The 16798-nt window shown below is 39.9% G+C and overlaps 1 protein-coding gene across 2 annotated transcripts; it reads left to right on the forward strand.

The window, feature by feature from the left end:
• Positions 1–475: 475 nt before the first annotated feature.
• tmem128 (transmembrane protein 128) lies at positions 476–16486 on the forward strand. Of its 2 annotated transcripts, XM_062982074.1 has the most exons (6): positions 476–635; positions 9254–9395; positions 12992–13153; positions 13867–13976; positions 15516–15538; positions 16077–16486. In XM_062982074.1, exons 1-4 carry the CDS (start codon positions 551–553, stop codon positions 13964–13966), a joined length of 489 nt encoding a protein of 162 aa, XP_062838144.1. In that variant the 5' UTR covers positions 476–550; the 3' UTR covers positions 13967–13976; positions 15516–15538; positions 16077–16486. The 2 variants fall into 2 exon arrangements, with proteins under 2 accessions (XP_062838144.1, XP_008114107.1); XM_008115900.3 differs by lacking the exon at positions 15516–15538.
• Positions 16487–16798: the final 312 nt, after the last annotated feature.

Genomic DNA, 16798 nt, shown 5'->3' on the forward strand with positions numbered 1-16798 from the left:
TGATAGCCATTTTTAAATATGACAAGATGCCATAAGGAAGAGGGAGGAGGCGTGTTTTCTGCTGCCCTGGAAACTAGGGCTCCTTCCAAACAACTATATAAAATTCCACGTTATCTGCTTTGAACTGGAATATATGGCATTGTGGACTCCGATAACCCAGTTCAAAGGCGAGATTGTGGATGATCTACCTTGATATTCTGGGTTATATGGCTTGGCTGTGTGGAAGGGCCCTATGATTCTATGAAACCAAGCTTATGTACACTGCACTAACAGAAAGCAAAGGTGCCACCACTTCCAACACTTCTGGAGTACTTCTGATTTCTGAATGCCATACAAAAGGGTGTTCCAGCTGTAAAGAATAATAATACAAAAAATAGAGTCCGCGCTACTTATGGCATTGACGAAGGAAGGCTGCTCTAGCCAGCTTCCTGGCAGAAGATGCTTCTCACAGGCAGCTAGGCTTGCTGAAAGATAAGAGGGACCCGCCCCTTCCGGTCTGGCACGCGCCGCTTCCGCTTTGTTCCCGGCCGCCGCGCGCCGCTGAGGCCTGATGGCGGAACCTTCACCCCTGCGGAAGAGGGGGCCCCGGGGCGACCAGGAGCCCGAGCCACGCGAGGCCCCGCAAGAAGCGCCCGGTAAGCAAGCCCCCGCCCCCGAGGACAAGCCCCCTTATGCTTTTCGCCCTCTCGAAGGGCCACCGGGCCTTTTCTCTCCCGTTTGTGACCAGGCTGAGAGGATGCTAGCTCACCGCACAGCCGGTGTGAGAACAGGCGGGGCCTCATCTGGGAGCCTCTAGAATTGTGCGCATGCGCGGAGGAGACAGGAACACTTACGTTCTCACTAGTCCAGTGAATGCAACGGTTTATTACAACATTTATATCCCGCCCTTCTACAAAACATGGACACGGGTTATTGTGAAAGCAAGCCCATAGCCAAGGGGGCGGTTTAGGGGATCAAACCACCCCCGAAATGTTTCAGGTAAAAAAGAAAACCTGGGTTATTCATGAATTCTAACTGCTTAACCAAATCCCCCTGCCAAGTCTATGAGAAGCAAAAATTAGAGTCCCTCCAGAACAGAAAGCACTATCTCACCTTTGGCGCAGTGGGTTAAACCCTTGTACCGGCAGGACTGCTAACTTGAAGGTTGGGTTGCCGGTTCAAAGGATTAATAATAATAATAATAATAATAATAATAATAATAATAATAATAATTTTATTCTTGTACCCCACCTCTATCTCCCCGCAGGGACTCAGGGCGGCTTACAAATGCAAAAGAGTATACATACAAAAACATCAAATACAGAAAACGCACAAATGAAAAATTAAAACATACGATTAAAATCAAACCATTAATAAGACAAGTTAAAAACACAGCAATAAAACATAAGAATGGGCTGATCAAAGTTCACTAAGTGAGACTTGTAAATATGGAGGAAGTTAAAAGTGCTATTAGAACATGGGGGAGAACCCAAAAGTGAGTTGAACCCTGAGTCTATATAGAGAAATTATCCATGCGGATGCAACCCTTTATCAGCTCCAGTTCCATGCAAGAAGCCTCCCACAAGGATGGTATCTGCTTTAAACTGGAATATATGGCAGTGTGGACTCAGATATCCCAGTTCAAAGCAGATATTGTGGAATTTTCTGCCTTGATATTTTGGGTTATATGGCTTTGTGGAAAGGCCCCATACTATATCATAAACTCTGCATTGATTTGATATTAATCTTGAAATACAATGTTAAGGAAAATAAAGACAAATTTAATATAACACAGTATTACTGTATTATAAAAGCAACTTTGTGAAAGCAGTATTTTATATATACTGTGTATATATATATGTACAAGCGTCAAAATACGAACGTATACATTTAGATATTAAGAAACACTGTCAAAAGCAACTGTTAACTACCATATTCAGTTTTGAATATGGTAGTTAAAATAGTATTAAACATGTATATGCTAAGATGACAATTGTAAATACTGAAGTAAATAGTAAAATCTTCTAAGACTGTGACAGCATCTTATGGCAACAACTATTTCTGCTGCACAAAAGCTAGCGATTTTGGCAGTAATTTTGGGGTCATGGTCCGCCCAAAGATAATCAACATAAAACCTTACAGAACTGTCTGGTAGACTCTTTAAAATTGGATTTATAAAATGTTTATGAAGGTCTCAGTAAAAAGAGAAATACAACAAAATGTGCTCCACGGTCTCTACTGCCTCACAGGGACATAGGCATTCATTGTATGGTACTTTGTTATATCTTCCCTCAAGTACAGCAGAAGGGAGTACATTGAATTTAGCCAAAGAGAAAGCCCTCCTATGTTTTGGGATAATTAGGTTGCCTAGGTACTTTGTGGGAAGAAACTTTCTCCCATTGCCTTTGAAGACTGGAGGGAGTATTATGTATTTGAATTTTTGTTGGTTGCTTTAAATTTCTGGTTCCTCGAGTTCTGGTTAATTGAGACCCCTTCTACATTGCCCTATATCCCAGGAACTGATGATTATCTGCTTTGAATTGGATTATGTGAGTCTACACTGCTATATAATATAGTTCAAAGCAGATAATCTAGATTTTATATAGCAGTGTTGATGGGACTTAAGAGTCTGCTCTCCGGGCCCTTCCACAGAGCCATATAACCCAGAATATCAAGGCAGGTAATCCATAATACTGCTTTGAACTGGGTTATCTGAGACCTGTTCAGATTTCTGAGATGGATTTTATGTCTGTCTATGCTCCAGTCGTGACTCTTGGGTCTTTTGGCAAATGCCATGATTTTGGTTTTCCTATAATTCAGTTGGGAGTTGATCTGCTTTGAAGTATTGTATTAGTGCTTTCAATGCTCTCTTAAGACCAGTGGGTGTTCTTGAGAGTACAGCTGCATCATGTGCATAAAGTAAGGTGGAAATATGTCTTCCTGCGAGTTTTGGGGGATGGAAATCCATGTTGTGAAGATGATCCACCATGAAGTTGATGTAGAACAGTGATTCCCAAAGTGGGCACTACCGCCCCCTGGTGGGCGCTGCAGTGATCCAGGGGGGTGGTGATGGCTACAGGTGCATTTGCCATATGCATTAATACATATGTCTTTCTGTTTAATTGCTATTAAAAAATTTTAAAATAATTTCCAGGGGGTGCTGAGTAATATTTTTTCTGGAAAGGGGGCGGTAGCCAAATAAGTTTGGGAACCACTGATATAGAAGTTAAACAGTAGAGGGGCCAGAATGCAGCCTTGCTTGACACCTTTTTCTGTTCCAACTGCCTTGGTGAGGTGTCCCTGAGGGTTACATCATATTTTCAGTGAGTCTCTTCATGGAGTAGGCAGATTAGATGGAAAAGTTGTCGGTCGATTGTAGAGCTCCCCAGTTTTTCCCATAGTTTAACTCAAGAGATGGAGTCAAAGGCGGCTTTAAAGTCTATGAAGGTGACATAGTGTGAGGATATATTTTGGGAGGAGTACTTTTCAATAAGCTGTTGTAGTACCAGACATTGGTCTATGGTGGATTGACCTTCCCTGAATCCAGTTTGCTCCTCAGCAAGTATGCTTTCTTGTTCCAGCCAGTCCTGGAGTTTCCACTGAAGATGTCTTGTATATAATTTACTGATTGTATTGAGAAGCTGATTGGTCTGTAGTTTGCGGGGTCATCCTTTTTCCCTTTCTTTTTGTAGATGGGTGCAATGATTGCAAGCCCCCAATCCTTGGGGATTTGGCCATAGTTGTCGATGCATGTGAAAAGTGATGATGAAAAGTAATATGGGGGTCCAGAAATCCAGATTGTTCTTGATGACCTCTGCTGGGATAAGGTCTTCTCCTGGGGCCTTTCCTGGTCTTAGTTGGGCAACACGGTTTTTTATCTCTGTCGCTGTTACAGGTGGCCACAGTGGAAGTTTTTCTGTGTCAAGGCTGGGGCAGTTACTTCCAGCAGAGGTGTCCATTTAAAGTTCCTGAAAGTATGCCTTCCAGATCTCTTGGGAAATATGGGAGTCCATCGTAGGTCGGTCACATCTTTGGGCATTTGATGTCGTATGCCAGATGAGCTGTGCCCAGGTGTTTTTCATGGCTTCCCTTTTTTAGGGCAAGCTGTTGCTTGTAGCCTCTCTTTTGTTGGAGGAGGTCTTGTACAGCTGTTGGTGTAGTGTTGGATATAAAGGCCTGATAAGTGGTAGGAAGAGCTTTTTTGGCGTTGATACATTCTTTGCCAAACCAGGGCTTGGAGTGTTGTTGTTGATGCTTCGGGGGTGCAGTGTTGCTGTGCCTTAGTGCTTCTGAAGCTCTTGAGTGATGTTATTGTAGTACTCCAGGACAGTGTTAGAGGTTGTAGCCATTGCCATGGCAGTCTGAAGGTTAAATAGTTGTTCTGTGGCCAGGAGCTCAGTTATTCTTTAGTTCAAACAGGGGATCCATCTGGCTTTACAGTGGGTTCTTCCTGTTGGCAGTAGGAGGGGTTGATAGCATTTTACTGGATAGGTTTCTTGAGTGAAGGAGTTTAAGTGGAGGAGGATAGGAAAATGTCAAATTTAGGCTTGACTCCTGGGGTTTTGGCATACGAGAGAAGGCTCTAGAGATGGCTATATAATCAATATCACTCATTTTGGAGCCATAGAGATAGGTAAATTCAGCAGGATAGTCACCTTCCAAGGCACCATTTAGAATGTGGTGGTTCAGTCTTGAGGTTGTTTGAGCCAGACATAAACCTGGAAAGTTTGATTTCTTGTCTTTGGAGCAACGAGTTAGGAGAGGTATGTCATATTCAGGCGAAAGGCATTGGTAGAGGGTGGTGTCATTGGGTCCCATTCTTGCATTGAGGTCCCCTTCCATGATTACAGATGCATTTGGGTTCTGTTCTATGAGGTCAGAAGTGTAATTTTCCAGTTCTAACCATAGGGCTCTGATTTGGGCTTTCTTCCTCATTGGGGGCATGTAGACATTTATTATCAGCAGAATGTGGTGCTTGAATTGTATTAGCACCACCATAGCACTTGTTTTTAGTGGGGGAAGGGGCCTTGTTGTCACATGTAGAGTGGTGGAGACTAGGATCCCTAATCCACCTTTGGCTCTTCCATGTTTAGCCCTTGGCTCTGCTCCTACTGAGTATGAGTGGAAACTGTTAATTGTCAATTCATGCACGGACCAAGATTCCTGGTCTCATGTTTCAAATATCTGGGAGCACTCTAATCCAGCAGTAGCAGAAGAGCCCATGGAGACTACGTGGCTGTTTCTGTGCAAAGGAGCTCATTTGTCATTCTAAAATACCTCAAGTGAGGGGGGGGACTTCATAGCTGCAGCACTCAAATTATTTGAAGCTAAATCAGTGGCACAGCTGTATGGAGCCCAGCTAGGCCCCTTCTCTAATTTTGCCCCCATAGAGCTTGTATAATCAAAATTTCTGAGATTGGCCCTGCAAGTACCAAAATGCATCTCCAATGCCATTCTGCGATTGGAGACAGGATTCATGAAAGTGGAGGCCAGAGTACTGGTTCAAAATATCCCCCCATCCCCCTGGTCTTGCCCCACTAACCACGAAGATGAGTTCCAGTCCACATGGAAACAGGCTGTAGCAACAAAAATCTCATCACTCATCACTCCAGGGTTGCTACTCAGTATGGAGCCCGATCAAGCCAAAGCACTCATCAAACAACGTATCTCAGACACAGAGTGCCAATTGGATCTAGCCCACGCCCCAATCTTTATTGTCAATAAAGGCAGCAAATATCTCGCCTGATAGGGCTGATACAGGAAGACCCCCTACCCAGAGAGAGACTGCCCCATGACTCGGGTCAAATTGAAACAACTGAGCATGTGCTCCTCCAGTGCCTGTTCTACAGGGACATTCGATCCAGACTCATCCTGCCTTTGCTATATAATTTGGCATTGAATTTTGCGGTTGTTGTAAGCCGCCCTGAGTTCCCTGGGGTGAGAAGGGCGGGGTAGAAATGTTGTAAATAAATAAATAAATTACCCAGGCCATTCAGGACAATTTTACACCACCCTGCTGCTCTCAGATACCAACCCAGTTATAACCTACAATGCTGCCAAATTTTGTGTAGCAGCACTTAAAATCCGCTGAGTGATGACTGGATCAAAATGTTAACAATCTATCAGCTAACTGAAATGTAAATCAGTTCTTCCCACCCGAGTCCCCTAGACTTGTGCCCTGAACGCTCCTACTCCCTCCCTCTCCATCCCTTTTTTAGTCCCCTGTTTAGTTTAGTCTCTAAACAGTTTTGTGTTTTAGCCTTCAACATACCTTTCTTTTTTAGCCTTTTAGATTTTAATGTACAATGCTTCTATAAGACCGTACCCCACTTATGCTGGTCTATGACTGTAATAAAGATTTTGATTTTATTTGAGTTATCTGAGATCATACTGCCATTTAATCCAGTTCAATGTGGATTGTATACAGTGGTGTGGAAGGGGCCTCTGTCACTTAGCTTGGAATTTCAATAGTTCAAGTCCAGCAAACCCGGCCAGTTTGAGAGAGATCTGGTTGGATGAGGTGGGTTTATCTTGTTCAGTTTTTCCCACTAAGGTTCTCTGTTCAGCTGCAAGTCAGATCTGGGGAGGTGGAGTTGCAATGCTCTATCTGGATAACACTATGTAACACATCTTTTGTTCCTGGGTCATAAATATTATTTCCTAATTGGTTCTATCATAAATACACGGGAAAGGTTTATTAAACTGCAAAAACTTTGTTTTTGCAGGACATCCTGCAGCACATTTTTCTATAGTTTTTCAATTAATATCTCAGAGTTTCAACCAATTCAACATACAGTAGTTTGTGGCAGCCACAAAAACTATGTTTCTGGAGGAGAACAACTCCTTTCAAAGTAAGTACTGCACAATTAAACAGGAAATATAACTTTCAAACTAGGAACAGATATTTGTTTTGTTACATAGTGTAATATTTCCCTGACCAGGCAGAGTTTGATATTTCCCTGTTCCTGGTTGATCTCAGGAACAGGGAAACCACCAGGTGATTGATACAATTGCTCCAAAGCTTCCCTTTTTATGGGGTAGAGCTAAACTGCCCCACTGGCTTTCTAAGATCCTGGAAGCAATTAAATGAATGAGATGGAAATTGGAGCAACAGTACAGATCAAGTCCATATGAAGCAAGCCAAAATCTGAAGGCTTATGGTGGGACAATAAAGGCATTAAAAAAGGCTTTCCTGATTTACACTATTGCATCAGCACAGAACCAATCAGAGCTGTTTCAAGTTTTTTGGTATCTGTTACAAGTTGACTCAAAGGAGAATGTAAACCATTCCACAGCCCGCTGGAAAAAGAATAACAACAAAAAAACCATAATTTTATGGGTAAAATTGTTCAGCTTTGCTTTGACTTAGATTCCAGAGTTAACATAGTTCTGGTGGTTGTAATCTTGGCACTTGCTTATCCCGTGTTGATGAACACTTCTCAATTTGTGCAGCCTGAGGAAGTGGACTGGCTCTTTGGAGAGTTGAGAGCCACCACATGTGCTCTAGACCCTTGTACCTCCTTGCTCATTGAATAGACCAGAGGGGGGCTGGTAGAGTGGCGAATGGCAGTGATTGATGCCTCTTTGCATCAGGGTAGGTCCCAACATGTCTGAAGGTTGCTGTAGCAATTATAATGGGTAATTATAACCTAGTCTCCAAACTTCAATTTTTGGGCAAGGCACTAGAGTGTATGGTGGCCTCTCAGCTCCAGGGATTTCTGGATGAGGTGGATTATCTAGATCAATTGCAATCTTATTTCAGACCTGATTATGGTTCAGAGACAGCATTGGTCACCTTGGTGGAGGACCTGTTCAGGGAACCAGGAAGGGGGCATATGTCCCTGTTGGTTCTGCTGGATCTCCCAGCAGTTCCTGAAACCATCAATCATTACATCCTTTTGAGTTGCCTGTCAGGGATGGGCTTGGAGGCACTACTCTTCAATTACTCCATCCTTTCCTGGAGGGGCTTTCCAGAGTGTATTGCTGGAGGATTTCTGCTCGATCCGCCATTGGCCTGTAGAGCCCCTCAGGGCTTTATTGTATTCCCTTAGCATCTATAAGACAATGTTGGGAGATGTCTGGAGATTTGGGTCATATGTCATTGATATGCCAATGATACTCATTATTAACCTATTACTCCTTTCCTACCTGATTCCAAAGAAGATATCCCAGTGCTGAACTGGTGCCTCTCAGGTATAATGGAGAGACGAGACAACTGCTTCTTGTCAGTCAGAAGACAGATCTGAGAATAGGGATTCGGCCTGTGTTAGATTCTCTTGGAAAACAGTTTTGTAGTTTGGGAGTACTCCTAGATTCAGCTCTTAGTCTAAAACAGTGGCTCTCAACCTGTGGGTCCCCAGGTGTTTTGACCTACAACTCCCAGAAATCCCAGCCAGTTTACCAGCTGCTAGGATTTCTGGGAGTTGAAGGCTAAAACATCTGGGACCCACAGGTTGAGAACCACTGCTGTAGATGCCAGGCTTCTGTGGTGGCCAGGAGTGCTTTTATAAAATTAAAGCTAGTGTTCAACTGCATCCATTTCTGAAGAAGTTGGATTACTATAATGCACTCTATGTAGGGCCGCCTTTAAAAAGTGATCAGAAACTTCATTTGGCCCAAAGAACCGTAGCCAAGTTGTTAATTGGGGTTGGTTTAGAGGGATTGCACAACTCCCTTATTGCAACTACACCGTTGGTTGCCCACATTTTTTGGGCACAGTTGAAAGTTCTGGTTTGGGTACAGGTTATTTGAAAAACAATTACCCTTTATATGCCTTTCTGAGCTCTGAGATCTTCTGGAAATGTCCTTTATCCAGAGATACTAGGATAGCCTTGTTTTCTGGTGACAGGTCTAAATGTTTTACAAAATGACATGGAATGTCTTGTAATAGTTAACAAGTGGTTGGTAGGGCTAGGAAAGGGTTTTTTAAAATAAATAAAATTAAATAAAACCTTCTTCTTTGTCTTCCTCTCTGCAGTAAAAAAAAATTCTGGAGAGACTTAGTACACCTACCACTTCTAAGTCACATACTTTACCGCACATCAGAAATTCATTATTCCTCCCAACACAGATGTAGCTCATCCAAGAATTCTCATAATTAAGATGAATGTCATGTTGAGAACTCATGTGTATTTTAAGGACTCTTGGGGTGGGTGCTATTCACCTTTGCATTGCAACAAAGGGTGGATTACAAGGTTGATTTGATTCATTTTGTTGGTGTAACCCAATATCTCATTTAATGACTTATGGAGAATGGTGGTGGTTTCATTTACAGTTGAGCCTACAAGCACAGAGAAGAAAGAGAAACCTCTTCCCAGATTAAATATTCACTCTGCATTCTGGATATTGACATCAATAGTTACTACATACTATGTTGAATTCTTTAAAACTATCAAAGAGATTCTTCAACAAGAAAGGTATGTTTTTCTTTATTGTAAGTATGTGCTAAAATCACAAATTATTGTAAACATTTTTGTATCTAAATGTTTCTATTAATTTCTAAAATACCCAGATTACTTTGAGAGAAGAGAGCCTGAACTCTGCTTCAACATGTAGTAATAGATAGAATCGTCAACACAAAATCGAAAATTTGCCTCTGTGACTGCATTGTGATTGGATTTATTGCTTGGCCCAGTAAAAATATCGGTACAAAATGTGCCAGACATGCTCTGGGGTGGTTTTTACTGTGCTTTTGTCCCACCCCTATCACTTTAGGCACAAAACGTTAACTTGAAGTGTGGGGAAACAGGGACATCCTATCTCTCCTATTGTGGTCTAACTTCCCACAGTTGCTCACTATTTATTACAGGGAAGCCTTTTACGTTGTTGATAATGTTTCTAAGCATGATCATATGCAAGAACTATGGGTTTTATTATCTAGGGTATCATTTGGGCTATTAAACATTGCTACCTTCATGGGATTTTATCTTATAAACTACCGGTACTAGCTGTGCCCGGCCACGCGTTGCTGTGGCAAAGTATGGTGGTATGGGAAATAAAGTATTGAGGAATTGGTGGTAGTTAAGGTAAGGGTAAAAGTTTTCCCCTGACATTAAGTCTAGTCGTGTCTGACTCTGGGGGTTGGTGCTTATCTCCATTTCTAAGCTGAAGAGCTGGCGTTGTCCGTAGACTCCTCCAAGGTCATGTGACATGACTGCATGGAGCGCCGTTACCTTCCCGCCGGAGCAGTACCTATTTATCTACTCTCATTTGCGTGTTTTTGAACTTTAGGGTTGGCAGAAGCTGGGGCTAACAGTGGAGGCTCTCTCCGCTCCCCCAATTCAAACCTGCAACCTTTCAGTCCAGAAGTTCAGCAGCTAAGCGTTTTAACTTGCTGCTCCATCAGGGGATATTATTTCCTAAAGCTTGTGAATATACAATATTTCTGATTTTTTTTTTTGGTCTGTTGGACGTAAGTATGAATGCTGCAATTAGGCAAAATGATTAGCATGTAATGGCCTTGCAGCTTTAAAGCCTGGTTGCTTCCTCCCTGAGTGAATTTTTTGTTGGGAGGTGTTAGCTGGCCCGGATTGTTTCCTGTCTGGAATTCCCTTGTTTTCAGAGTGGCGTTCTTTGCGATATTTTATGAACTTGTACTGTCTGTTGCTGTCAGAAAACAGAGGATTTGGCAGACTTTGGTGATGGGAATACATTGTTGGGAGGTGTTAGCTGCCCTGATTGTTTCCTGTGTGGAATTCCCCTGTTTTCAGAGTGTTGTTCTTTATTTAGTGTTCTGATTTTAGAGATGGTATTGTTCTGTTTTATTATACCACAGTAATTTTTATATATTCTGATTTTAGTGTTTTTGAATACTTGGAGCCACATTGTATTCATTTTCACGGTTTACAGCAACACAATAATAATAATAATAATAATAATAATAATAATAATAATAATAAGTAATGATAGTAATAATGACTTTGGTAATATACACTGCTTCTCTCCCTTCTGAGCTTCCTTTCTGGAAGAATCCTTTCTTGGGAGGTGTTAGCTGGCCCTGATTATTTCTTTTGTGGACTTCCCAATTTTCCTGCTTTCAGAGTGTTGCTCTTTATTTACTGTCCTGGTTTTAGAGATTATATTGTTCTGTATTATTCTACCACAATAATTATTTCATTTTACAGTAGAATCTCACTTATCCAACATTTGCTTATCCAATGTTCTGGATTATCCAATGCAGTCTGGCTTTTAGTAGTCAATGTTTTTGTAGTGTTTTAAATTCATTGTGATGTTTTGGTGGCAAATTTGTAAATACAGTAATTACTACATAGCATTACTGCACATGGAAGTACTTTTTCTGTCATTTGTTATATAACATGATGTTTTGGTGCTTAATTTGTATAATGATTACCTAATTAGATGTTTAATCGGCTTTTCCTGAATCCCTTCTTATTATCCAACATATTCACTTATCCAACGTTCTGCCGGCCTGTTTATGTTGGATAAGTGAGACTCTACTGTATATTTATAATCTTATATTATCTGCTTAGAACTGGATTATATGAGGCCCCTTCTACACAGCTATATAAAAGGCACACTGAAGTAGATTATCTGGCAGTGTGGAGTCAAGATAATCCAGTTCAAAGCAGATAATATAAGATTATAAATGGGCTATATAGCTGTGTGGAAGGGCCTTGAGTCTACACTGCCATATAATCCAGTTAAAATCAGATAATCTGTATTTTATAGGCAGTGTGGAAGAGGCCTAAGTGAGGCCTAACTCTGCCTGTCCCCTGGGGTGAGTGGGTTGCTAGGAGACCAAGTGGGTGGAGCTTAGCCTTCTAACTGGCAGCAATTGGATAAAAACAATTATTCCTCTCCCTCTAATTAGGACTTTATTTTTCTTTTCTTTTTGTTGTATGAACGCAGAGGCATGGATGGGGGGTTGTGCTGCCAAGTTTAGTGTTGCTGGAATGTGTAGTTTTGTTGTTTTGTCCTAGGCTGAAATTTCATTACCCTTTTATATATATAGATAGATAGATGTGGATAAAACTTTGCAATTTTATGCAGAAAATTTGAAAACAGCACAATGTGATGGGACTTTTTCAGATCAAATGTTCTCCAAGTGTCCCCATCCTGTCCCAAATAATTTGTGTTTACATCACAGATTATTGGCAGAAACTGTTGCCAAACCATGGAATTGTTGCCTAAGGATGCATCTATACTGCAGAATTAATGCAGTCGAACAATACTTTAATTGTATTGGTTCAATACCATGAAAACATGAGAGTTGTATTTTTACACAGTCACATAGCCTTCTCCACCAAAGAGTGGTGGTGCCTTGCCAAATCACAACTCCCATGATTCTGTAGCATTGTACTATGGCTGTTAAAACGGTGTCAAAATGGCTATAATTCTACAATGTAGATGTATTCTAAGATAGCATACTGGCAGATTTAATACTTTAGGGGACTCTTCCATGTCAGCGAGCTTTCCTCACTTCATGAGAAATGTGATTTAAAAACCAATTGTTTCTTGTGCAAAGCTCTTCCACACCTTTTTAAAGGCAAATCCTAAATAGTTTTATTTCTTCTGGAAGCTGACAGGTGTGACAGTTGCAGAGAAAAAATGCTTTTATGACTGTACCTTCTCATAGCCAGTCAATAGTATTGAAATCATAACTTTGCAAAGCAAAGTCTTTTCTTCATTGATAGTTGTTAAACAGGCAAGTGAAGTTATAAATTGAGTTCCAGCCGTATTATATATGAAATGAGAACTTAAAACAATGAGCTTTTCTAGCCTCAGCAGTTTTATCTCCTTTCTTTCCTGCCATACTACAGCTTTCAGTTAGCAGTATTCCCAATGCTGCTAAGAATGCCTTGCATGTGCAATGAGAACTTGTAGTAAAAGGGAAACTGTTTGATGTGATTATCTAATATTATTACAGTCGCAGCAAATAACAAGTTGTGTTGCTTTCTTTGAACATGTAAGAGCAGTCTTGCCTTCATTGCGCCAGTCTAACGTAACAACTGTTGTTAAAAATTATATGTGTTGTTTATTTTTATTTTTGCAGTTGGTGGTTTGTGCTTGGCAGCTGTTTATTGGTCGTCAGCTTGTCTGTGGCCTTTTATTGCATTGTGTATCTTGAATGGTATCATGGAATTGAGGATTACGATACTAGCTACCCTGCACTAATACCAATCACAACTGCATGTTTTATTGCTGCAGCAGTTTGGTAAGTTCATTGCTCCAAGAGTGCTTAATTCCCCAGAATCAATCATTCAAATGATTTGCTTAGTTGGTTTTGAAGCCTGTCAAAATGTTATTGGTAAAATGTGTGAAACAGTTTGTGATCTTTATACAACACATAGTTTTTATGTTGACTAAACAATTTAAACTAGTGGTGTCTTGTTTACATAAAGTGGTTGTGCTAGCACTTTTGAGAGTGCTACAGGAGGCAGCATCCAGTACTCTCTTGTACAAAATCCATAACAAGGATAGAAGGGCTCTTGGATACAACTTAGTGACCTAGGCACAGCAGAGGTGCACCCGGAGAAGGCGTAAGTCTCAGGTTCTCAAAGTCAACTAGAATGCACCACGGTCAACCCCCACAATTAAGGGGATGGAGCTATGTATGGAAACACTGCCCCCCCCCCCCCCAGCTGTTTACAATCACTTCAAATCATTTCAGACAATTCCCTTTCTGATGCTGTTATTGTGTGCCTTCAGTACTTTCTAATTTGTAATGATCTTCTAATAGATTTCTTGGCAAAATTGGACCATAGGGGTTTGCCATTGCTCAAGGTTACCCAGTGAATTTCCAGTGTCAAATACGATTTCAAATCCTGTTCTCTCAGAGTCCTAGTCCAACACTTATAGTAGCTCTTTTAAACATGAATGTGTTTTATGAGTTGGAACTCATTGTGTATGTCTGTCTTCTTTTCTTAGTTTTAATATTTCCTTATGGCCTATATGGTCTTTTCTGACACCTCTGATCCTCTTCATCCAGTTTATGGGTATCGTGATGCTTGTATCACTCCTGGGCTAAGTCTTTTTTGGTAAGATACCTACCTATTTGTAAATCTGTCATGAATTATGGGAGTTTTTTGTTTTCTAAATCCTTTACACTTTTAAAAGTGTGTGTGCTCAGACTCAGGCTCAGATGTAATCTTTAGTGGTCATACATATTATAGTGTGGCATTTTTAATAAACAAAGATTAAATGTGTTAAAGCCAGATGTATTTTAGTGTAGTTCTCTTTCAGTATGTACAGAAAATTTCCCAAAGTCAGTTCATAAAAGAATCATGCCTCTTCATTTTCCTTGCATCACTGTAGAAAATGAGAAATGTGTGTACTTTTCACATTATCTTCCATCCTTTCCTACCTCTGCTCAGCTACACAGGCAAATTAATATTTCAGCAACGTGATACAAAGTAGGGATTTTAAAAACAGTTCTTGACCATTTCAAATACTGATCTTGCAAAGGCAGTCCAAGGTGCAATTCAATTAAAAAAAAGTTGGCTATTCGTCATTTTGTTCCCTGATTCTTAAAGCTGTGTACACTGGTAAGCCCTGTCAATTTCAATTAATATTTCCAAATTTAAATTGTTTAAGAAGTTGGTGTCTATTTTTGTCATTACTCATTATCTGAGCTGTTACAATCTTAGGATACTTTAGATAGCCAATTAACATAAAATAAACTGCTCTAGTACATTTGGCTGTTTAGTATATTTTTTCATAATGATCAAGGTAGCAGATGCTTTAGGAAGAACTCATTCTAATAAGGATAAAGATAAAACACACACAAAGCTTTCAGTAGATGCACTACATTCTAGTGTGACTTTCCAGTCAAATATGTTAAATGAAAGAGTATTTGTAATTGACATAATCACTTGTTGCTTGTTTGTACAAATTGTTACTTTTTGTGTATTATAATTGGTGAAATATTTTCAATTATCAGTAGGACATCAAGTTTAAATAGTATAATAGTAAGCTCCGAGGCCTTAACTTCTCTGGGTGTCTTTGATTTTCTAAACCGGAAGGTTCCCATTCAGTTCCCAGGCTAACCAAAGAGAGAATATTGCTGATGGAGAGAATTTAAATGTTTTGAATTTCACAGGGCAGCCAACAGTTGTTGAAGTTTTTGGAACAGCATGCTCTTTTTAGAGATCATAACCTTTGGGAAAATCAGAATCTCCATATCCATTTGGAAGCATGACCCTTTTTGGAGATCAGTTGGCATTCACACTATTTGGAATAATCATAACCTTTTTGTAAAGAAGACTTGAGAAAAGTTAAAAACTTTCTTGAGTCAATCTTCTCCTTAGTGATAAATATCCACTAGTGTTCATGCAAGGCAATTCATGCAAGGCAAGGTTTCTTGGTTGTTAGACTGATATCCCTGGTTTTCTCTTTGAACTGTTAGGAACAAAGATATGCCAGTGCATAAAATATATAGCAGATCTTTAGAAGTCTTATTTTAGTTGCCCCAAAAAACACCTACTCTCCCCTAAAATATATTGATTTTAAATCATGCTCTCAAGAGACCAAAAATAAGTACTCTTCATTAAAATTTAACATAGCTGATTTATTTACAGATCTTCATGTATTCAGCATACAGGTACATTGCTTATTGGTTCAAAGTTTAAACAGTCTGTTCCTTAAGCATTATGTTTCAGTCTCTTCTCCGTTGCATACAGACTAACACTCTCTTGTGTGTACTGTATTCATCTAACTTCTAATGCATACTGACTGACTTCTGCAGCATACTTCACTCAACTACATACTCTACTGACTGAGTGATGCATACTGACTACTATACTACACTCAACTGTACTGACTTCTAATATGGAGTCTCAGTCTGAATAGTCCCAGATCTAGTCACATGGTCTGTAGTGCCTCTCACAACCTCAAACAACATAGAGTTAGGGGAAAAACTGCATACCAATATATTATGTATATATTAATGTTAATATAGTAAATCAATCTCAATTATATACATAACAAATAACTAGTATAGGAGACTTGTAGAAAGTTGCTATTTCCCACAGAAGTTGAGCCCAAACTGCTAGCAATTCATTTTTACCTTTGTGAAAAACGAAAATGTTCACCAAATTGGAAACATGTTGTACTTACTTCCTCTTCCTCTTTACTTGCAGAATCTGTCAGTGCCTTTCTGCTAAGATGTCTACCAGAACTGATCAGCATCTACCTTCAGTTATGCATACACTTTTTAGTATGTGGCTTAAGGTTCCCATTGGTGAGCTTGGATGCAGCAGCTCCATGAGATGTGAACTTCAGCATGCAATGGAGATCTGAACAAAAGCCTGCATTGATTTCTTCAGTATGCATGTGTGTTACAGACACAGCAGAATCATGTATGGAGCTATCTTCAAAATGAAGTGAACTGAGGGGTGTTTGCACGCACACACTTGAAGAGCTTTGCTTTGTCTTTGGATGGAATGTTGGGTTTGGAGCAATTATATTTAACTACTACATTTATAAATTGCAGAATAATTTGCATTTTACTTCATTATTCTTATTTAATAAATAAATATTTCATAGTAAAGGACTGGTTTCTTATTCATATGAACTTGATTACAAACAAACAAAAAGTTCACAGTAAGAACAATCAAAGAGCTCTGTTCAGGCCAAAGATCCATATCTGCTATCAACCGACTATTTACTTATTTTTGTTACCGAAATATGTGTTGGGAAAATACAGGAGTTGCTACTATTTTAATCTGGTTCTACACATGTGTCAGTTTTCACTGGTCAGGATGAGGGTAATAAAAAACAGTAAAATAAACGTAATAGTAACAATAATAATAGAGTAAAATAATAAATGTAATAATATCAATAAAAATAGAGAAAAATAATA

This window comes from Anolis carolinensis, chromosome 5 (assembly GCF_035594765.1).
Source record: "Anolis carolinensis isolate JA03-04 chromosome 5, rAnoCar3.1.pri, whole genome shotgun sequence".
Classification (NCBI taxonomy): domain Eukaryota; kingdom Metazoa; phylum Chordata; class Lepidosauria; order Squamata; family Dactyloidae; genus Anolis; species Anolis carolinensis.